At 44.3% G+C, this 23,661-nt stretch overlaps 1 protein-coding gene across 6 annotated transcripts in view; it reads right to left on the bottom strand.

Moving 5' to 3' along the window:
• Window positions 1-23,661, bottom strand: part of DGLUCY (D-glutamate cyclase) — a 279,618-nt gene that overhangs the window by 228,750 nt on the left and 27,207 nt on the right. The window contains exon 1 of one of the 6 annotated variants that reach the window (XM_086937655.1): window positions 15,932-16,145. The exons of the other annotated variants lie outside the window; for them this stretch is intronic. Within the exon in view, the coding sequence (XP_086793781.1) occupies window positions 15,932-15,940 (9 nt within the window). The 5' untranslated portion in view covers window positions 15,941-16,145. Of the gene's footprint in view, window positions 1-15,931; window positions 16,146-23,661 lie in introns of those variants that run through there. 6 annotated transcript variants of the gene reach the window in all.

Raw genomic sequence — 23,661 nt, forward strand, 5'->3', positions numbered from 1 at the left:
TATACATTATGGGTACTTCCGCAAACAAGTCTCTGAAAATCACATATTTTTTTTATTTATGTGTAACGCTTTGATGGATCAGAGTAATCATTGCATACTAAGCTTTTGGAGGCAGACTCGCCTCTCCTGTTGTCATGAGTAAATAAGCTCAAACTGTAAACAGGCTGTGGACGCAGCATAATCTCTATTTAAAGACATAATTTCATTTAAAGACTTCCTTCCTCTTAGTTTACTTTAACCAAATCCAGGCACCTGCAGCTAACTTTTCATTAGGTTCATGTGTTGTCTAAATCTTCTATTGTTGGAATGTGTTCATGGAGAGACCGATTATGGCTCGAACCAGACACCCACTTCTCTACCAGAATCTATAATGTGGGTGGAGAGGATTAGACAACTGCCCAGTTTAGACCACCCAAGCATCCTTTGTTCAGAGAATACGGTGCAGGATAATGCCTGTGTTGCCCATTCACAATTTCATCAGGACTTTGGGTCCTCCTACGTTCGAGGACCAAATCAATTATTGCATGAAGTCTCATTTTTCTTTTGACAGTCTTCTTCAGCCATCCACGCATTCATACTTTTTTGGGGGGGTTGCTACAGGGTTAGAACAAATAGCATGGAGTATGCAACTCCTTACAGTTCCTGACTTTAAAATTGTTATTGGTAATTAGCACTTCTAAAATACAAAAGGGGCTAGTCCAGTGCTTTAATGGGCAGGCAAAATCAGGTTCAGAGTACCTGCACTGCTTTAATTTGAAATAGGAAGTGCCGACTGCAATTCTTAGTCGAGTTTTAATACTTCGAATAGGAGCGCACTAACCTTTCACAGTAGCAAACAGGTATGCTGCTATCATTGGTTCTGGCACTTAAGCGTTGCTGTTTCAGAGACTGCACTGGCTTAGTCCCCAGTTCCTTTCAGTCAATTTTATAATAACTATGCTGGTCATTAAACGCTACATGCTGTCCATTATTCAATGACCAAAAAGAGGTAGGCTTTTTTAGATTTTAAACACACTAGTTAGTGTGAAAATGTAACATGACACCCGAAGGCCTCTGACAGAATGATGATATTGTAGGAAATCACATTAAATGGTAAAAGACCTGGATCAGAGAAAAGTACCAGAAGGGTTCTGACTTTGTAGCATCATGAGAAATGTAGTGATGGAAATGAGTGACCTTTGTGCACTGTAACCCATTTACCTTTGTTAATGCATCTCTATCAGCTGAGATTCTACTGTAGTATTGTACCTCGAGAAGTATGTGTTTCAGAACCCTACACAGCTTTCATGTCATTTTTTTCTCTCCATATACAGCGTGAACAGTTTTTATGAGCACCAGTTACATTACACAAGGACACATTCATTATCTGATCGAGACTAGACAGAGCTTGCGCTTTCTCTTAGAGACGTTGCATGTACTTTGTTGGCTTACAGTCCACCCATTGCTTATTATTTGTTTCATTTCAAAAGACTTGCTTCCAAATGGGTAATCTTCCCTAATAGTGCCAACACCACCGAAGGTATTGAAGTACTTTACTTTAGCAATAGTTACTTTTTTGTGTGCAGATTTATAAAGCATCAACCCCACCCTAAGGTTTTTGAGCTCTTTACATTAGCACCAGTTACTTATTTGGGGAACTTATATATAGCAGCAACACCACCCAAAGGTATTTGAGCGATTTACATTAGCACCAGTTACTTTGAGCACAGACACATTCATTTTTGTACACAAAGCGTGATTAACTGATTTGTTCAAGGATGTTAAGCAGACGCCGAAACTTGAACCCAGTTTCCCAGCTCCATAGTCGGCAGCTCTGGCCCATATGCCACATCCTCTCCTGAAAGGACAGCAAATCATCTTCCTAACCTCGGCCGGTTTTGCCTTTTCCTAGCTATGTTTGCAATTTGTTCTGAACAAGTTTAGTTTGAAAATGCGTGAGCGCTAAGGAGACGATTCAAGATTCAAGAATGGTTTTATGTCTTTTTTTTCCCTAGGCCATTCTCTGCAAATTAAGCAACTTCTCTGCAACTGGTAAGCTTTCATCTCAGCAGTCTCTCAGGGAAAAAAATCCATGAACAAGGCCCCTGGAAAAACGTGATTGTGCGGCCGCAGCATTTTCGTTGCACTTCTGCCAGGCTTGTCCCACAATCTAACATTTGCTGCATAATTTGCAGATTTTAATAGACAAAAAAAGTGTTCCTAGCTCAGATGGATCAAAAGTTAGTAAAAATTGTGCTGTGCCATAAACCTTACGACATTTAAGTGCCCACCTTCAACTGCTGACTACTTTAAATAGGCTTTTGAAGAGGTGACAGTGCTGCCCAGGCATCCCCATTTGATGAAGTGAGGCAATGATTTTGGTCTGCAGCAGGACACAACATACACTGACACTAAAAGTAATTCAAACAAGGTGGAGAGAACGAGTCATTTGTGAAATGGTTTTCCTTCACTATTCTCACAAATTCATGTTTCCATTGCAAACACTAGTCTAAAAGCACCAAATACTTCAGCAGGCCAGTCAGGCTTAGGAAGAATCCCAAATATATTACAATTCTTTATTACTCATGACTTGAGCCATAAAGTAGCTCCTAGTATGTAATACAAATACATATGAAAGGTCGATTGCTATTCGGCAAAGGTGTTTCTTTGAATGAAAAATGCACTTTCACAGCAAACCTCAAACTGAAACAAGTATTAAAACATAAGGAGGATGAGCCGAAAAAAAGATGCACAGCTTTTTTTTCAGACCCTCTCCTGGGAGCCACAGGTCAAACAGTTGTGGGGACGGGGGTCATTTGCCTCTGATGCCCCGGGCTCTGTCCTACAAAACTGGGCGAAGTACGTCCCCTCAGGCACTTGATTCTCAGTGGTAGTGGTGAAGAGTAGCACAGGCCTCCCAGGGAGGTAGTATGGCAGTTCCTCAGGCTCAGAACTCACCAATAAACCAGAGGCACAATAACTGATTGCCCAACCCCAGTGCTTGCTTAATGCACTCAAAAACCAAAGACTAGACGCTGCAATATGCAGGTATGAATATCCCCTGATGTGGCGACACTGGCCCAAGGTTCAGGTCCCATTCCCCACACCTTCTTCTAAGTGTAAGATATGGTAATGCAGCTTTCTGGTATAGGTGCAGTGCTACTCCTATCATTCAGAGTTTGTGTGCTCAGTTTACAGACCAGGAGCCTGATTTATATACTGGGGGAATGCATACTCATATGCAATGAAAACGGGTATACATACCGCCAATACGAAAGTCCGCCCATCTTAATTTTATTGCTGCCGAGCCTTCAGTTTGGCCACGCCGGAGACTACTCTGTCTCTGCCCTGGTTAAACTTCTCAGACAACCGTGGACAATGAGGACCGGAGAAAATAGGTACATGTCCGCCCAACCCAATTTGGATGGGCGGACATGTAGTCATATTTTTCTTTTTCTTACCGCCAAGACTCCCATGGCGAGGGGAGCATTATATATTATTTTTTCAAAAAGAAAATCCTGTTTTGGGATTTTCTTGTTGAAAGGGAGAAAGGATTACTCTGGGCTACAGAGCTGCGCCTTGCTGCTGCAGCCCTGTTGCACAGAGTAATATGCATTGGCAGGAACCACTGTCACGGCGGTTCCAGGAAATGCTTTCATTGATGACCGCCTACTTGCCGTCATTTATATATTAGGTGGGCGGTCTCTCCACCATGGGGGCAAAGTAATTTACTCAATACCCATGGTGGAATGGCAGGTCAAATTCTAAATATAGATCAGACCCTTAGTCTTAGTAGGTAAATCTCCCCAATGCAAGTCCTGGATGGGGCCTGCAGCACGTGTCTGGTCCCATTTCACAGAAGAGGACATCAGATGTGAGTGCATCAGCACTCTGGTTCCGTCGAGGGATAAAGCAGCTGCGCAGGCCGCTTCCCCTAAAGAGTGTGACTGGATGGCAGGCTCCTCCATCACTGGTGGTCTCTAGTCATTCACAGGCCCCCTTCTGGGTATAGGGTAAGTTGGGAGGGATCAGAGGTTACTGGGTACCTTAGGCAATTTTCGGGGTGGCGGTGCAGCACCACTCAGCAATTTCACACTAGCTTTGTCCGCACACGTCTGATCAGTCGTGAGGGCAGTGCAGTCTGCTTTGGCCACAATTCTCGACATGGAGTGGCACAGTCTGGTTTGGCCACTAATCTACAGGGTCACAGCAGTGCAGTCCACTCAGGCACACTTCAGTACGGTGTCAAGGTACAGGTCATTTGCAGGGTGACGGAGTCGTCTTGGGCACACTATGGACGTACCATGGTGCATCTGCTTCAGAGCCACATAGTTGAAGTCTGCTTCAGCCAAACTACAAGACACTGTCACTGTGCAGGCCGCAGCAGTGCAGGCCGCAGCAGCACAGTCTGCATGGACATACTCTGGCAGTACCATGGGGTGCCTGCTTCAAACAAGAGAGTTGACGCTTCAATTTGGGAATATGCAGGTCACTCGCGTCTCTCTGGGACAGATTCACAGCTCCAGGGTCAGCGGACTATGCTCGCCAAGTAGTCATGAGCTTCCGCAGACTGGGTATTCTTCTCCCTTCTTCTCAGGGAAGCCAGCTGCAAGGTGCTTCAGGGCAGAGAGACAGCTCTTCCTTCCAGGTCAAACTGCAGCTGCTATCCTTTCGCCTCTGAGAAGCTGGCTGAAAGCAGGCATCGGTTATAGCTTCACGGCAGTCCTCTGGATATGCTGCACAGCATCCCCTTCCTTGGTTAAAAGGGACGTAGAACTGGAATGATAAGTGGGTCAGCAGCTCCCACTTTTCAAATGAGAAAGCAGACACCGGTTGTTGCTTTTCTGGCTGCACTCTCAGAGCTAGTTTGAGTTGGTTCTTCTTTCATGTGTCCTTCCCAGGCTGTCTTCCAGACAGAGGGTCTGATTACGATCTTGGTGGACGGGATACTCCGTCACAAATGTGATGGCTATCTCGCCCACCGTATTACATGTTCCATAGACTTTTCAATTGTAATTTGGCAGACGGGATATCCGTCACATTTGTGACGGAGTAACCATGTCCGCCAAGATCGTAATCAGTACCCGGGTCTTTGACAAGAATGATGCTCCTCGCAGTAGCCACATCTCCAGTTTGGAGCACATACAACAGAGGCACAAAGAGGTGTGAGCTAAACAGTGATCAGGTCGACAGACAAAGGGCTGGCCTCCCGTAAAGGACGCTTCACACTTTGAACACCAGAGACTAAAGAGCCATCCTTCAAACCCACCGTCTACAAAATGAAAGCAGATCCTTGAAGCAAAAGGCCCTAACTGAATTTCTAAAGGTAGCCTAGTCTCTTCATTCAGCTCTTCGGTGTTTAGGTCTCCTCCCTTCAGGATTGTCTGCACTACACTTGCAATGTCTGGAAAACAACCTCACCTCCATGTTGTGCACTTGAACAGGTCAGACGGCTTCCAAAATGGAACCAACAGGCCTCCAATACTCTGGTTCACTCAGATTCACAAGGTATGCACCACGCAGGAAACGTACATAAATGCACATAAACATGGGATATTAGCACTTGAACCCGAGTTAGCATATAGCAGTAGAACTTTACATGAGGGAGACATTAGGCCTCAAGTCTCGCGACACAGATAGCAAGCTTTTGCAATGTAATAGGTCTTGCATTTACCAAGAGTTTGAGCTTTTGGCATTGTAAATGACAATGCCTTTTATTGATGAGTAAATTTTTAAAACAGATAAAAGCTTAAACTCTCACAAATGCGAGACCTATTGCATTGCAAATGTGTTAGGCGCCTGTTCCATAAGATTTTTTTTTAAAGCGTTGGGAGAGAGCTTGTCCTGCCTGTCAAAGCTAGTTGAGAAAATAGTGATCGGAGGCTGTAATTAAAGCCTACTGAGTAACAACACACGTAACAGGGGGTGTCGTCATGGGAGGTTACAAAATGAGACAAGGCGGTACTAAGGAGGGACTACTAAGCCTATTGACCGATGAACAGCCACAGTTTACAGTGGACAGTGACATACGCCAAGGAAAAATATCGGCGGAGAATGAGCAGAACTTCAAGTCCCTACCTGAATAACGCATGCCTGGCAGAGCAGCGCATGTGCTGCTCAGGCTCGACCTAAAAAAGTCGGCCACAACTACTGAAGCACAAAACATGGTACACTGCTGCCACAGCTCTACATGCTAAATCCACTATAGTAATGTTGGTCCACTGTCAAAACAATTAGGGCATGCTTTGTGTGCTCCTCCAGGCCCTGTACTTCAGTCATCTCAATGGACAGGCCCAGGATTTTTCACTCACACTAGATCAGTGTGAAGCTTGTGACAAAATAAAAACCTTGATACCAGCTACTAGCAGTTGGGCACCTAGGGCAAAGGGAACAAGGCAACACAACTGTACACCATTCAGGGAACACTCTCATTCTAACACCCCTCATTACAAAAAACATGCACAAGTAGGCTTGTCTTCTGTTGAATGCAACAATGGATGTTTTACCCAATGCATTTTGCTCTTCGAGGTAGAAAGTCCAGTGTTCAAAAAGTGGTGTTTCTGTGTATTTTTGAAAGAAAACAAATTATCATTTGTTGGTGACTAACATTTTAAAAGGTTCTGCTAAGTGTGCATTTTTTTCTTTCTTTGTATTTTTTGTAGCACTGGAAGCCCTTTTATATTAGTGTTTTAAAATGTTAAAGTAGGGGCGTGGCCAAGATGGCGGCTGGATCAGACGCGTTTCACAGTCTCTCCGACTCCACCGAACAATTGCATTACTATAGCCCGCTCTACCACATGGCCACTGGTCGGAAGGGCATGGACTGGGCTCCGGAGCACAGTTGGAGCCTCTGGGATAACGGAGAGTCCCGGGGGTCTTGGTGGCGGACCCAAGAAAAGAAGAGCTGGTTGTGGCCTGCCCCGATCGGAGTGTGGGCGGAGGCCTGCGACACGATTGCCGGGGCTTTGGAGGCCGGCGAGGTGGCCCTTGACCCCCCCTGTACTGCATCTACTCCCTGCAGTGTGGAAGCCGACTGTAGCGACAGAGAGGGAGCACGCCAGGAGAAATGGAGGCCAGCCCTGAGCAGAGCGGATGCGGCGGAGGGCCCGGGCTCATGGATCCTGAGGCCAGCATTGCTGCAGGAGGGGATCCGGGGCTCCTGAGACTGAAGGAGCTGGAGCCGTGAGCCGCGCGGCTCCGGGCTGTGTGCGGCTGCGACAGAACACCCCCCCCCCCGCATCCAGGGACCAGGAATGAGTGAAAGAGCTCCCTGGCTCGGAGATTGGCCCTGAATATAAAAAGAGGAACACTGGTGGTTGGGCCTTGTCACCGGCCTTGCCACTCGGAGGAGCCGGAGCTCACAAAGGTGACAACATCGAGGTCGTGGTCTGCGTGGCTCCAGATCATATACAACCGCACCAGCAGCCCCCCGGTGACATCCTCATAGAAAAAACAATAACGCTGAGGGTGAGTGCGGTGTGTGGGGTGAGACCACCTTATATACTGGGGGCCTGGGTCGCCTTGGCGCCAAGGCTCTGCAGGTACTATAACACACACTTAAGGAGGCGTGGAAGAGTATGTGCCCCGATTGCAGCGCACCTGCGCGTAGGAGTTAATGGGGTCCGCGGCCCATTGACATAGCTCAGTCCTGATGACATTGCCACTAAGAGGAGGCAGCACAACTAACGGAGGATAGAGATCACCGACGATGACCCCGCTCAGGCAGCACTGGCACGTGGGACCAGGTAGTGATCTGAACAAGTGGCCCGCCTGTAGACACGCCCCGGCCTCCCTCTAGAAGAGAACATGGCCCAACAACGATAGTGGGCCCTTCCCCACTCACTTCCTGATCCAAGCGTTGATGAGTGAAGGCAGCATCCCCCTGGGACATACCTGATCCGTGACAATACTTCACAAGGATCGAGACCAGAAGAGCCCAAGCCCCAACACGCACTCAGAGATACCCTCCTCATCAGGCCAGCACAATCCGGGCACGGGATAGGGGGTCAACGGCACCTGTGACACGGTGATCCAGGAACCACAAAGCATAGACAGAACTGAAGCGGGGTAAATGGTGAAGAAAGAGTTCTCTGTCAAGGAGATGCTGCTGAAACAGCCCTCGCATGGAGCCACCGGGAATATAGGCCAAGACAAGGAGGGACTGCAGGGAGAACAGGAGGGAGCTGATGCCCCAGCTACAAAAGCCTTCATCACCGCACTATTCACATCCCTACGTGAAGACTTACAAGAATTGAAAAGGCACCTCTCAGCCGACTTCAAAGAACTATAGCGCAACGTGGAAGAATTAGGCGATCGTGTAGCGACTCTAGAAGAACAAGAAACAGGATGGGACGAGGAGCTGGAAATGATGCAACAAGAAATTATCCGGCTAAAGGAGCAGTATATTGAGCTACAAGGCCATGCAGAGGACTTGGAATATCGCTCCGGCTGCAATAATGTGCGCATCAGAGGAGTGCAATCAGGCGCAGAGGGAGAGGATATTAGGCTGTTTGTGCTGGCCCTCTTTCGACTTGTGTTGTGCGTCGACCACACAGTATGATTGACCGGGCACACAGGGTAGGTTTGCCGGGCAGTGACAAGGCACCTCCAGCGGACTTTCTGGTATGCATGCATGACTTTCAGTAGAAGGAGCTTATCATCAAAAAGGCAAGAGACGCACACCCTACACAATTCAGTGGTCACCCTCCAACTTTTTTCCAAGATCTGTCGGCTATCACCCTGTTCAAACGACAAGAATTTCGCCCTATCACGCTACACTTGAAAGAGATAGAAATAGCATACTCATGGGGACACACTTGTCAGATCATCTTCCGCTGTTAGCAGGGCGGCAATGGAAGCCCCCTTTAGCGTCCACAGACCTTAGTGTTCGGACCACACAGGTTAGCGCTGTAAAAATGGATTCCCATCGATGAGCTATAAACGGCAATGGGGCGCTGGGGCCAGTGGTGAGTTGAGACTATTCAGTGTGTGACCCTCTCCTTCCTGGAGCAGCAGGTTAAAAGGGGGGGAGAGAGAGGTGTGTTTAATTCCACTGTAATGTTTTTTGGAAACATTTGAAAAAGTACCCCCTCCGCTGCAATGAAGAGGTGGGTTAAAGGGACTGCTGCCTGTGGTACAGTGGATGCCTTACCTCCCTCCTCGGGTCCGCTCTCGGGGTCTCCGTCAGTGAGGATGTCCCCGTCTCCGTAGCCCGCCACTCCGACCAGATCATCCTGCACGAGCAACCTGACACAATTCACTGCCCCCAGGAGAGCACCCAGGCTCTCCCACAGACTGCAGTGCACTGCACAAGCAACCTCACACGATTCACTGCCCCAGCAGAGCACCCGGGCTCTCCCACAGACTTCAGTCAATTAAAAAATACCATAAAACCGGATGCCGTGGTAGGGAGAGCGGCGCCCCAGTACATTAATTAAAAAATATAATGAAACTGGTCGCCGTGTTGGGGAGAAACAAGAGAAACAAACGCGGCCGTGAAAGCGACCGCGCTTTAAAGGCACAAAAAACACGGTTGATGAGGCAGGGACCTGCACAACGAAGACAGCTGGAATAACAAACGTGGCTGCAGTAACCTGATCCACAATGAGGAATGCAGCGCGCCGCTGCTCGCTCCCGAGAGCCTTAGGCCGCGCTAGGCTCAACCTAAAAAGACAGCAGTATTCCTCCTATAGGCAGCTCTCATTGCTGAACGCAGACATCAAATTATTTGCCAAAATACTGGCGAATCGGCTAGCACCCTTACTCCCAATGGTGGTGGCCCCTAAACAATCTGGATTTGTGCCCACCCGCTCCTTAACAAGTAACCTACGCACCCTCTTTGGCACAATTGCAGGTCAGAGATGCGAGCAGCTGTAATTTTTCTCGATGTCGAGAAGGCGTTCTATTCAGTCGAATGGCGCTTTTTTAGGGCAGTGCTGAAACGTGTGGGGGTGAGCGAGATTTTCATCAAACTAGAACTCCCCTTCAGAGCCAATACCAATCATGCGGGGTACAAGGCAGGGGTGTCCTTTGTCCACCCAGTTGTATGCGCTGACTGCTGAGACTCTTGCGTGTGCACTACCTCAATACTAAGGGCACCGGGGGATACACTTCCCATTGTATAACTTAATACCTATGGCGTACGCAGACGACACCCTCTTATACGTTAATGATCCCACATGGAACTTAACACAAATCCTGCAAGAGGTAGAGCGATTCGGACAGCATTCAGGTGTGCACATTAATTGGAGCAAATCCATTGCATTCCCCTGACCCCCAACACCCTCCCAGTCAAGAGAACCCACCCCATTAAGTGGACATTGGAGCCTACTAGATACCTGGGAGTGCAGATACATACTGATCCGGAAGTGGTGGAGAGAGAAAACGATGGCAGAGCAATACAGAAGCTCTCGGACTCCATAGAGAAATGGATTCAACTGGCAGGGTCACTATTGGGCTGAATCTCGCTTATGAAAATGATAGTACTCCCACGTTTTCTGTTTTTATTTGCCAACATACTGATTTTACTGCCAAAATCATTCTTCCGCACACTCCGCTCTCTTTTGCTCCAGCTTGCCCGGGCCGGAAAAACAGGCACGAGTGCAGTGGGAAACATTGACTAGACCTTACGCGGAGGGATGGGTGAGCACCCCAGACTTCGAACTGTACTACTGTGCTACTCAGCAGATGCATGCATATTACTGGCAACACGGTGCCCGGTTTACACCACAGCTGCATATTGAAAGGGAAGCGGTGGACCCTCTGACTCTGCCTCAATATCTACTCGGGACACCCCGGAAGAGCTACCACACAATCGACCCAGTCAGGTGCACAAGAAACCTGCTCTGGATGACCGCCAAAATGCAGGGTATGACTCTAATTTACTTGCCCAAATTGCCGCTAGCAATGTGTGGTTGGATGCCAGTGAGACAGGAGAGAGAATTTATTTTAGCAATGCAGTCTCTGGGCATCGCCACAGTGGGAGATCACTTTAACGAGGGAGTGGTTAAGCAATGGGACACGCTACAAACAGACACAATGGCTGCCCCCACGATTGCAAAATTCAATTTCTTCCACGTCAGGAATGCGCTACGAGTCACATTGTGGGAGGAAATGTTAGAACCTAAGGAATACATCCCATTAACATATTTATTGCGAGCTCAATCCTCACAACATGCGATTTCGATACTGTATACCCTGTCCAACATTGGTAATAGCACTTTAAGCATAAATGCTCTGCATACTGCCTCCCTGAGTGGACCTTCTTCACTACAAACTCCTTTTTGAAAAGCGGTGCAGTCACGGACTCCAGGGCTGAAGCATCGATCTCTGTGATTCACAAACCTCAGAAAGATCCCAGCGCATGCGGTTCATACCGCCCAATATCACTGCTTAATCTAGACGCAAAGATCTTTGCCGGAATATTAGTGGCTCAATTGAACCTGTTGATGCCGGGCCTGATCGACTCAACTAAGCGGGATTCATCTGCACACGTCAGGGAGGATATAACACTAAGCAACTCCTATACCTTATGGATAGTGTACATAGATCACACAAAGAGGCCTTATTCCTGTCAACAGACGCATAGGAAGGGTTCAACAGAGTACGGTGGAGTTATCTTTTTGATACACTCCATTGCTTTGGCTTCGGTGGGCGCTTTATAAAATGGGTCCGATACATATACAAGGCCCCTCAGGCATTTGTCAGGGTGAATGGGTTGTCTTCGGATCCATTCCAAATAGCACGGGGCACGAGGCAGGGATGCCTGTTTTCACCCCTCCTCTTCGCTCTATACATGGAGCCCTTTGCCCAACAGATTTGGGACCACCCGCAGATAGGAGGACTACGATTCGGAGGTGACATACACAAGATAAGTCTCTATGCGGATGATGCAATTTTATCAGTCTCTGAACCACTCACTTCCCTGCCCACCATCCTGAACGAGCTAGAGGCCTTCTAGAAAGTTTCAGGATTCAAAGTAAACTTGAGCAAATCACATGTTCTTAACCAATCTTCCTCCAGGGAGCATGAGATCTTAAGGGAGAAATTCCCTCTGCAATGGGCAAAGCAACCGATAACTTACCTGGGTATCCTCCTGGCTCTGACTGTCTAGGACGCTGGCGCTAAATTACTGGGCGCTGGTGTAACAAACTACAAAAGCCCTGGATGGGTGGTCAAGACTAAAGCTGGCCTGGTTTGGGCGTATAGCAGCGGTAAAGAGGACGGTCCTACTGCGGATTCTATATATCTTTCAGACACTACCTTTGGTCTCCCCACCAAAAGCTATGTGCTCTCTACAACTAGCTATAAACAACTTTGTTTGGGGAGGGAAGGAGACGCGATTACCTATATCCCAAATGACGCAGTCCAAGCAGGAAAGAGGAGTGGGCCTACCGTTGGTGCACAGGTATTTGCAAGCCTCCCCCCGCCACTATATTGTGGAGTGGAACCGAATGCTCTCCGAAAGCACTGGACATTCATGGATCAGGCAGCAGCTGGAGCAAATATCTGGAGGAAGGTTTGGCTCCTTCGTAAACTGAGGGCCTGGGGTCTCTACTCTTCCCCAGTTACAGCTGCAACACTGAAAGTATGGGATGCCGCAGCACTAAGAAGGGGCCTGACGACATTCCCCTCCCCAATAGCGGACAACCCCGACTTCCCACCAGGCTGCAAATCAGAGGTCTTTCAGAGATGGAGAGAAGTGGGAGGTAAGAAAGTGGGTATGTTGTTTGATCTAGAAGGCATAATCCCATATGAACAACTGAGACAAGACTATGACCTACCTAAATCCAATGACTTTCACTATCTACAATTTAGGCACTGGGTCACTTCCACGACCTTTCTAGCGAAGGATTGTCGGCAGCTTACTTCCTTCGAGAAATGGCTAGTATGCCAAAAAGATAAGCATCTGATTTCAGAGCTGTTCACCATGCTTGCTACTGGGATGAAGGGGTGAGAGAACAAAGGGACAATTGCGTTGGGGGAAGCGTTGGGAAGGGGCCTGTCGGACAAAGAATGGGCAAACATCCATTACAGAACGCACCATACGGCACATAATACAGCGGGGGCGAATCTGCATACAAAGTCATATCCTACTGGTACCTCACACCGGCCCGCATTCACAGCTGGGACAAAAATCATACTGTTGAAGGGGATGTGGCCTCTCATGCTTTACATTGGTATTGCCCAAAGCTGGGTCGCTTTTGGGAGGGGGTGTTGAATAACATTGACAGGGCGTTTGATACAGAGATCCCACACTTCCCGGAATATACACTTCTGGGGCTATCAAACACGCTGACATTTCCCCAACGCTCACTGAAGCTGGCACTGGCACTTCTAGTGGCACAACCATCAATCCGTGCACAATGGGGCACCACGAATGTCCCAGAACACCCGGCCTGGCTACATAGACCGTGGCGGACTCTCGCCATTGAATGTCTCTCCTTGGTTCAGGACCAAAAAGGCGAGACCTATGCAGAATTGTGGGCCCCTTTCATCCAGTTGCTGTCAAAAGAATTGAGGGAGGTGACATGCCCCAAATACCTACAAATATTGTACCTAATCCCTGAGGTAAAGGATGTAACGGCGACTCTCACGTAGTGGCTCAGATCTTAAAAGAAGCCTGACAGATTAAAGTGTAAGGCATAAATGCTTGTTAACTCTGGACCTGTGCAGGGCCTTTTTCTTTTCTTTTTAAGTATGGGAGGAAGGGGTTTTCTTTCCTTTCTTAAATGTGTTGCTGATAGCTTAGAATTATTTTCCTATTCTAGATAAATTTGTTAACACAATCCAGACATCGCTGCCAGCCCCTGGGTTGTAGGCATTGAAGCTGTGTAAACTTTGTTATGTTCATTTACTCCACACTGTCGGCCAATGTGGTTGTAGGTAAACAGCTGTGTATTGCCTTAAGATTGGTCTACCAACATTAATAAAAAAGATCGGTTCCATAAAATGTTAAAGTAGCTACAAAATAATGTTAACAAACAGTCTACATAATTTGCATTCAATTGCAAACTATGGTGCATAATTTGTCGTTCCTTGCACAGAATTAGCTTGCTCTCGCTCCATAAGTTAGTTAACGCTGCACCGCCACATAATTCCAGTGACGCTGCTGGATAGCCAATTAATTGACAGATAGTAATTAGAACTCTTAAACAATTTATCCATTCTATTCTAAGAGAGGGAGGTAAGCCGCTAGCCATGGAGGAAAACGTTAAATAAAACATGGCAGAAGAGTTTAGTTAACCCTAAATCTAGGTCAATAGCTTCTAAAGTGGACAGACCTAGACGGCTATCTGAGAAGCGTCCAATAAATCAGCAATTCATTCCACATAAAAAAGCCTGAAACTAGAAATTAGGTAAAGCAAATGAGATGGCACATGCAGACATAGCAAAACTATTGAACATTGACAATGATCAGTGTTATCTTGTCTTCACAACTAGTTCTGTTAACAAAAGTCTGCTGCGATATAGAATTTCTTCAGAAAAACAGGTAGAACAAATTGCCTTAATTGTATCTGAGATGTCTGCTTTTAGGTTTAATGTAATGCATGGAGTCACTTGTCTCCCAGGACTCCTGACTTTGAGGGCATCCAGCTCTCAAAGATATGGGAGGCCTTCTTGACCTGGGATTTTAGTCCTGACACAAGCATTCGGCTTTCTGTAAGCATATGCCTGAAGAGAACTACCAACACAACACAGCAATGCCTGGCTTATTTTGTTCCAGTCATGGCAGTGGGACAGTTTAAAAAGTCAGAACCACAGAAATAGAACCATCATTGGTGTGAATGAAAGCACAGCCACCATTTTTAATAGAATATAATGCAAAGAGTTCAGGTATGGAAAACATCTTGAGAAGCAATGAGCGAATGCAACACTAGCGGATTACAAACTGGTTAGGCTGGTAAATTAAGAAGATCCGGCATTTTCCACAGCACAAAACTTTATTGACCGCAAATAGCAGTCAGTAACCGGTCAAAGCTTTGCTCCTGCACTGGCGCTCACAAACATATGTACATTTCCATGTTAATCACAAGAAGAGGCAGTGCCGGTTTGTCACCCATTTTCCTTGCTATTTACAAGGAATCGCAACACAGGCGTTGAGAGTTGAGAAGCAAATTGTGACTTACAATTTTACTTTAATACTTTGCAACAAGTCTGTCACTAGGTGCAGTATGGGCTTTTCGAAGGTTAAACTCTTTAAATACTTCAGTCTCCTAGTCATTACCACATCATCTTCTAAACTTTTCTCGTCCTATTCCACTCCACAAATTGAATTCCTACGAACTTTTCCATTCTGTAATTTTCCTTCCAAAAGGTAAATAAAATGGTGAAACTCTCTACCCAAACTCAACCCTAGTATTCATTGAGGACATGTTTCTGCTGTTTCCCCATCTACTTACTTCCTCCATTGTTCCTTCAGTTTTTCTCATTATGTAAAGAGCTCTGATGACCAAGTGGGCATGGTCTTCGCAATATAAAACAGAAAAATCAAGAACACTTCCTTCCACATCACAGTGTGCTACATTAATTTTCCTCCCCAAGAAAACGTTCCAAAAAACACAATAGTAATCCACAGCAAGATGCCTCATACCACTCCTCACCATACCACATTTAGAGATGCTCAGGGGTTCACAGAGATGAGACGCAAATAGTCTGAGATGAGGTGCAAATTAGGGCACGGTGATTTTACAGAAAGCTTTGGTTAGCTCGAGACTTTTAGGAAAGGAAATAGCATCTTCAACCATATGAATGCAAAACACTTCACTATTTTATATTCGGTTAAAAAAAAACACGCCTAATTTGAGAGATTAGCCACGACCCTGTCAACTGAAATCCTAGTGAAGAAACACCTCAGTGAACGCCTCCATCTGCTGGTTCTACTGGTTTCTATTCGATGAAACTTTCAAGCAAAAGACAAAGCGATCCCTCCCAAACAATGAGCTGACCTTACCTCACACATTTGGTCTTAAGAGGAGGAACCAGGGTGGGCTTGAAGGCCTGCAGTCCCACTGGGATTCACAAAGGTTGCACAGTCTCCCTCTTCAGCACGATTACGTATATGTTTCATACAGTGTATAACCTTCCGGGTAAAAAAAGACTTGTCCCAACCTCGGTCTCAGTACTTGGAAGAACCTCGGCTGAGAAAAGTTGGCAATGGATGACTCATTAACAGATCATGAGTGTGAGGTCTGGGGCCTCTCAAGTAAATCCCCACTTGGGCAGATCGAAGGTCGGAAGTCCAAGCCCCAAAACGCCTAACAAACCTGTATCATTATTTTTAAACCACTACTCTTGAGGAGTTATTGCGCATACTAATGTAGTGTTTAAAACCATTCCCCTGTTTTGCAGAACCAGACGGACGGGCAAGAATATGAGGCAAGATAATGACTTTAGAGGATGAGATGGGCTTGGTAAGATGCAAGGGTCTGTTGCAAAGTGCGTGTAAAAAAAGAGGTGAGATGGAAGCTACGTGAGTGTTTATCGAAGACTGTCTGAGGGTCTATAGGGAGCTTTGTGATATATATATATATATATATCCATCACACCTGGCTCATTCCAAGGCTCCCGGGCGCTCTTCGGCAGTGCATCAAAGAGGCGGCAGAGCCCAGCCGCGTTCAATCGTTTGTTTCCTTCGTGCACTCCCAGGCTAATACAAATAATATCCAAACGATAGATGTGTTTAGAAGATTTATTAACAGCAAGCCAGCAACATTCTCCTTACGCATTTCAGTCTCACCAAAGACCTTGCTCACAGGACTGTTAGCGAACCACCACAAGTTTTTTTTCGTGAATTAAAAAATTACATCATTTCCTGTTCCTGGCACAGGGCATTATGGGACATGTAGTTTTTAGTCATAAAGTCCGATTCTATTCACTTAATACACTATACAAATGTGCAATGCAGTGTAAAACAGTTCTTTATAATCGAATTATTAGCATTGTGTGTATTAATTGGTGTGTTGTACGTCAAATTACAATTATTTAATTAAATAATGATATGCCTCTATCCATCAGTCAGCTTCATATTCTGCAAAACAATTGACCCAGAATAAGGCCCTCTAGTGGGCTATAATGTGGCTGATGGTTAGGATTTTTCTAACCATTTTACCCTCTAGTGGGTAATGGATTTGATGTTATTATTCCCATTAATGTGTTGGTTCATCTTATCTAAGACTCACACTGACTCTAAGACCGCCCCGTGCTATGTCAAAAATAGTCCAACCTGAATTGTGTGATAAGTGACCGTAAAAATGTGAGATTAAAAAATACTTGAAGAGGGAGGACAATCTTGATAGCTCCCCAATGTACAGCCCTTGTCATTAACCCGGGAGCTACTCGACATGACAGTTCTCAGAGATGGTAATGCAGTTCTTCATCCTGGTTCAATCCATGCAGACTTAAAGTACGAAAGTTCAGGATGTGTTTAGATTCTTTTTGCCGCATAGTTTTTTCACGATCCCCTCCTCTCGGGTGTACACCCACACTTTCCAGAGCATAAAACTTGAATTCCTTCCAGTTGCCACTGTGTTCTCTCTCCATGTGTTTGGCAACCGCATTGCTCCTGTCAGAATTGATCGTAGCTCGAACATGCTCAAGAATTCGTTTTTTCAATTCGCATTTCGTGCTCCCTACATATTTCAGGGAGCATGGACATTCAATAATGTAAATGACGAATTGGCTTTTGCAATTAATTAGTTGTTGTATTCTCCATGTCGCCTTGCTTGCCATAGTTATCTCTTTGGTAATTTGTGCAATACAACACACCTTACAACTGTTACATTTGTAAAATCCTTTTGGTTTAACCATGTGTCAGGTTTCTTTTGTGGTTGAAAATGGCTGTGTACCAACTGGTCTCTTAAGTTCCTGGCCCTGCGATATGTAATCTCAGGATGGTTCCCCACAATTTGTGATGTTGTGGTATCCATATGAAGTATGTGTCAGTTCTTTCTTAAGATTTTCATCAATTGTTGGTTCGCCGTGGAGTATGTAGTAATTAGTTGTATTTTCTTATCATTTGTATCTTCCACTTGTTTTTCTTTTAGCAAATCTGTTCTATTTATTAGCTGTGTTCGTTTTAGAGCAATTTTGACGATTCTGAAATTGTATTTTCTTTTTTCAAATCTTTATGTGGCCTGTTCTTTATGTTTGATCCATTCTTCTTCTCTTGAACAGATCCTTTTTATTATTAAAAAACAACTCAAAGATATGGAGAAAGAATTATCTACTGTAGATTTGAATCCTGAAATGAAAAAATTCAAGGAAGAGTTGGAACATTATATAGAAAAACATGAGGAGACTGTACGCTTGAGGAAGCAGTCAACAAACACTATTGATAAATGATGGAGTCAGAGAGACTGCTACATTCTTTAATATCATGTAATTCAATTACCCATTAGCGTCTGTGTATTCCCACAGCTCCTTGGCAAGTTCAGCATTTCATTGATGAGATAATTATTTAGGAAGGCGAGAGGTCTCCAACTTGTGGTTTTCAATAAAGTTAAAGGTCCAGTTACTTTTTGCACTGCCTGGACGTTAACTGGCCCCCAACTGTTTCACAGAAACATTGTACTAGACCTCACCAGTAAGACAATTCCTTTTTTGATGTTGTAGAAGTAGATGACAAAGGGTAGAGAACTAACCATCTTCAGTTTGATTGCCTGTATCTAACCCATGTTGTTGTTTTGGTCTCTACTGTATTTTGACTTGAGTAAGTGACATCACAAAAACCACAAATGCTCTGCCTCTGTATTCAGTTAAAAAATTTCTGGTGTCATTTCGTTATGTTCCTTAGCCCTTTCTTCCTTTCCTTAACCCCTTCCCCGCGCGTGCTGTTTTATCTGCGCGTGATATTTATGACACCAGCTGGAATGTTGATAGCTCGGTGTTCCAATGTGACAGTTGACTCGACAGTTGCTCCTTACAGTGTGGGCATTCTGATTGCTTCTCTTGTCAGGCACACATGCTTATGGTGTGTTGTCTTAATGACATAATAAATAACTTATTCTAAGATTTGATTTCCTGGAATATTCTTTACAATTATGGTGATGAGGTATATCGACAACACGCTGAAGAACCCACGTGAAAAATCGGAAGAAAATTCTAAAGAAATTAATAGAAGATTTTGAAGATCTTCGCGGAAGGTACAATCATCGGAACACATCACAACGGAAATAGGAAAATAATAGTATTCGTTGGAATGTGGTGATGATGAAGAAATAGCCGTAAGATGAAAGAAGATAATACTAAAGCGTAGACGAGAAGCATAATCTAGCTGTATTGTACTTTTCATATAAAGTCAACCAGTGTGCTCATCTATTCTAAGTACTTACAGACAGCGTAGCAGTATTTTCAGAAGCAGCACATCTCACCTGATGTTGGTTGTGCGAGCTGAGAGACGCCTTATGAAGAGGTTATCACAACGCTGTACTCCGTGAGCTGCGAGGAGCCTGCGTGTCTTCGAAGAGGTATTGCAGGTGGAAGTTGTTTCGAGAGCGGAGAGCGAATTTGGGAGTTGTGTGTGAAATCTCCTCAGAAGTGTGGCGCAGTCGCGTTTCTATAAAGTGACGTAGACGCATGCGACGCCATTTTGAAATATTTAAAGTTAACAGACTAATTTTTTTTCACGCATTGGATGCGTGCGAGACGACGTTGTCGAAAAGAGTAAACATACTCAAGCAACGATCGTCGATCTGATCGGAAAGGAATCATCTGTCAAATGAGCACATTGGGAGAAAAAAAATCGGGAGGAAGCTTTTTGACTGTTAAAGGCTGGTAGAATTACATCGCTTTGATACACGAGGTACTTTCTTAAAATTACAAAAACATATATTATAACTTAACATCGGAGGGTGTATATAATTGAAAGCTAGAGAAGTGACTATGGCATCTGGTAATATTTACAATCTGCAGCCCCCAGAACCATTTTTAAAGTGTGCAGGTGCACCACCAGTTAAATGGGAAGAGTGGAAGGAGTATTTTTGTAACTACATTTCCACATTTGAGAAAGAGGATGAACCTATTAAACCTGAAGAAAAAAAAATATTATTACACGGTCTGGGAGCAGGAGGTTTAAAGGTGTACAACAATATAACAAAAAAAGTGCATGAAGGGGGTGAGAGAAATGTGTATAATGATGCTATGGTGGATTTGGATTGTTATTATAAACCCACTGTATGTGTTGCTGTACATAGATACAAATTCTACAGGAGGAAACAAGGTAAGGATGAAAGTATAGATGATTACGAGGCAGCTTTAAAGAACTTAGCACTATCATGCAAATTTGAAAATATGCATGATGATCTCATAAGGGATCAAATAGTAATGTGTGCTGCACATTTAAACATACAGGATGCACTTTGGGCAAAGGGAGAGAAACCTCTACAACAGGTCATTGATATTGTTAAGAAGGCAAAATTGACTAGATGATGTGTAAAAGAGGTTATCAATGAAAATAAAAGTAAAAATGAAGAAACTAATGTAGTAGCTAAAATAAGCGGAACAAAGAAAAAAGTTTTTACTTATAGGAGCAAACGAAAAGAAAGTCCAAGACCCTGTGGCAAAGTAAAAACATACGAAGAATTAAAATGTTATCGTTGTGGTAGCAATAAGCATTTGGAAAACGACTGGAATTGTCCAGCTAGAAATAACAAATGTGGTCAGTGTGGACTTATAGGACATTTTCAAAAAGCTTGCAGAAGGAAAGGAAAAGCAAATGTAAAGTATGTTTAGGAGGAGAAGGAGCTAAATTCATCAGATGACTCAGAATACAATTTGTGCGTACTAAATGTGACAGAGGAAACAGATAATCAGGATGATGAGAAATGCAATAAAAAGAAACCCGTGTGCAATGTGGATATAGGGGGTGTTAACATTGAGATAATTGCAGACTCTGGTTCACCCTGCACCATAGTCAACCATAAAGTGTGGAGAGATACATTTCTTGGAAAATTAGAAAGACAAATGGAAAAACCTGACATAACATTAAAAACATTCACAGGCGAGCCTATTGAACTTGTGGGTTTCAGGAAACTTACTTTTACATTTAAGGAAAGAGAAACTAGCAGCAAGTTATATGTCGCAGACACTGGTCCATTAGTCTTAGGATGGAAAGATCAAGGTAAGCTTGGTATTAAACTCAACCCGATCAGCTCAGAACCTGTTCTTGTCATGCAACAGGACACTTTACAGTGTAGTGACTTGATGGACAGATTCCCTAAAGTATTTAATCACAAGATTGGTAAGTTGAAGGGTTTTCAACACACAATTAAACTGAAAGAGGACGCTATGCCCTGTTTACACAAGGTCAGACACATACCCTTAACACTCAGGGAGGAGGTAAGAGAAGAAATTAACAAATTACTGGAAGCAGACATAATTGGCCAGACAGAATCTGCTGAATGCGACGCACCTTTGGTGGTCGCCAGGAGACCTAATGGAAAATTTAGATTGTGCATGGACTTGCGAGACCTTAATAAAAATATACTCGTAGACCAGTACCCATTACCTTGAATTAATGAGATGTTATCCCTCTCCAAAGATATGACTGTGTGCTCGACAATTGACCTAGCTGCAGCATACCATCAGGTACCTTTGCATCCTGAAAGCAGACACCTAACCACCTTTATCTCAGATTCAAAAGAGTACCTTTTGGGTTAGCGTCGGCTGCGGCGTTATTTCAAAGACTAATGCAAGAAATTGTTAAGGGGGTCAAGAAAATACTAATCTTCCTGGATGACATTTTGGTGATGGGAAAAGATCAGAATGACCATGACAACAGACTGGTACAGGTGCTTAAAAATTTTGAAAAATGAGGTATGACGGCAGAATACAAGAAATGCAAATTCAGTAATAATAGTGTAACCTACTTGGGCCATGAAATATCTCATGAAGGAATAAAACTTAAGAAAGAACTTCTAAAAGCAATTAGGGACGCTCCAGTACCTGTAAACAAAGAAGAACTAGAGCGATTTTAGGGCTAGTAGAGTACTACTCCAAATTCGTTAGGGACTTTTCGGCCAAAACATACAACATTAGAACACTTTTGGAAAATAAAAACAAATTTGAATGGTCACAGTGTTGCGAAGACAGTTTTAAGAGCCTAAAAAAAGAAATTTGCGAAGCTCCACCCCTGCAAGGATTTGATGGAAATCTGGATTGTGTAATCACTACGAATGCCAGCGGAAAGGGGATAGGAGCAGTCCTCACAAAAATCGAAAGCACTGGTAAGAAAGTCAACATCGCGTCTCGATCTTTAACTGCAACTGAGGAAAGATACTCAGTCATTGAACGAGAGGCACTAGCATGTGTGTGGGGGATGAAACATTTCCGACAGTACATTTGGGGTAAAAAGATCATTCTGCGTTGTGATCACAAACCACTAACAAAAGTGCTAACTGTAAAAGGTTTGTACAATGCATCACCCAGGTTGGCACGACTATCTATAAGACTTTTAGATTACAATTATGAAGTACAATATTTGCAAGGAGTTAAAAATGTGGTCGCAGATTTCCTTAGCAGGTAGCCATTACAAAATGTGGAAAAAGGTGCACAGGAAGAAGAACTCTGTGTTGCTAGTATCAGCGAGGAATTTCCAACCATAAAGAGAGAAGATTGGATTAAAGAGTGTCTCAATGATGAAACGTTACAAGAGGTTCATAAACTCATAGTAAAGGGATGGCCCAGAAAGAAATGTCAGGCGAAGGTATTAAGACCATTTTGGGAACTGAGAAGTGAGTTATCCGTTGAGGACAACCTCATCTCAAGACAAGGAAAAGTGGTACCACTGGTTAATTTAAGAGAGAGGATAGTTAAAATTTGCCATGAGGGACACTTAGGCATTAACAAAACCAAAAAAACAAAGAATAAAGAATTGATATTGGTGGCAGGTTGCGATATAGAAATAGAAAGAGCTGTAAGAAAGTGCATAGAATGTGAGAATTCTGATAAGACTAGGACTACTCTCCGACCCCCACTTCAACCATTGAATTGTCCAAACATACCATGGGAAAGAGTAGGAGTGGATGTAACGGGACCAATAAAATGGCAGGATGAACAAGTGTACATACTGGTCTTAGTTGATCACTTTTCTAAGTGGCCAGAAATAAAAGTATGCAGAAAAGTGGATGCTAATGACCTTATCATATTCATGGATGGCATATTCACTAGGGAAGTAATACCTAAAACAATTGTAAGTGATAATGGAAGTCAATTCACTTTGGATGTGTTAAAAAAATTAATTGAAAGGAATAGTATTACCCACATGAAAACTTCAGTCTACCACCCGGCTGGAAATGGAGCAGTGGAAAGATTTAATAGGGTAATAAAAGGAACCATCCAACTACCTAACAACAATGGTAAATGTTGGAGGAAGGAAGTAAACAAAATGGTTTGGGAGTACAGAATTACACCTGGAGAGAAAACACTGGTGAGCTCATTCGAAATATGAGAGGCAGAACACCCATTTCTAAAGACAATATTGGATGGCTCAAGACAGCCAGGAAAACTGAATGGTCAGCGGAAACGATTAGAAAAAGAATCAAAGAGGCACAAGAAGCATGCAAGGAAAAATTTGACAAACGATATAATTGCAAAGAAAACAGCATCAAAGTAGGAGATAAAGTGAGGATAAAAAGAAGTGGTCACATTATCTAGGGAGAGAATAGGTTTACTGCACCTTTAAAG

This window comes from Lissotriton vulgaris, chromosome 9, assembly GCF_964263255.1.
Source record: "Lissotriton vulgaris chromosome 9, aLisVul1.2, whole genome shotgun sequence".
NCBI lineage: Eukaryota > Metazoa > Chordata > Amphibia > Caudata > Salamandridae > Lissotriton > Lissotriton vulgaris.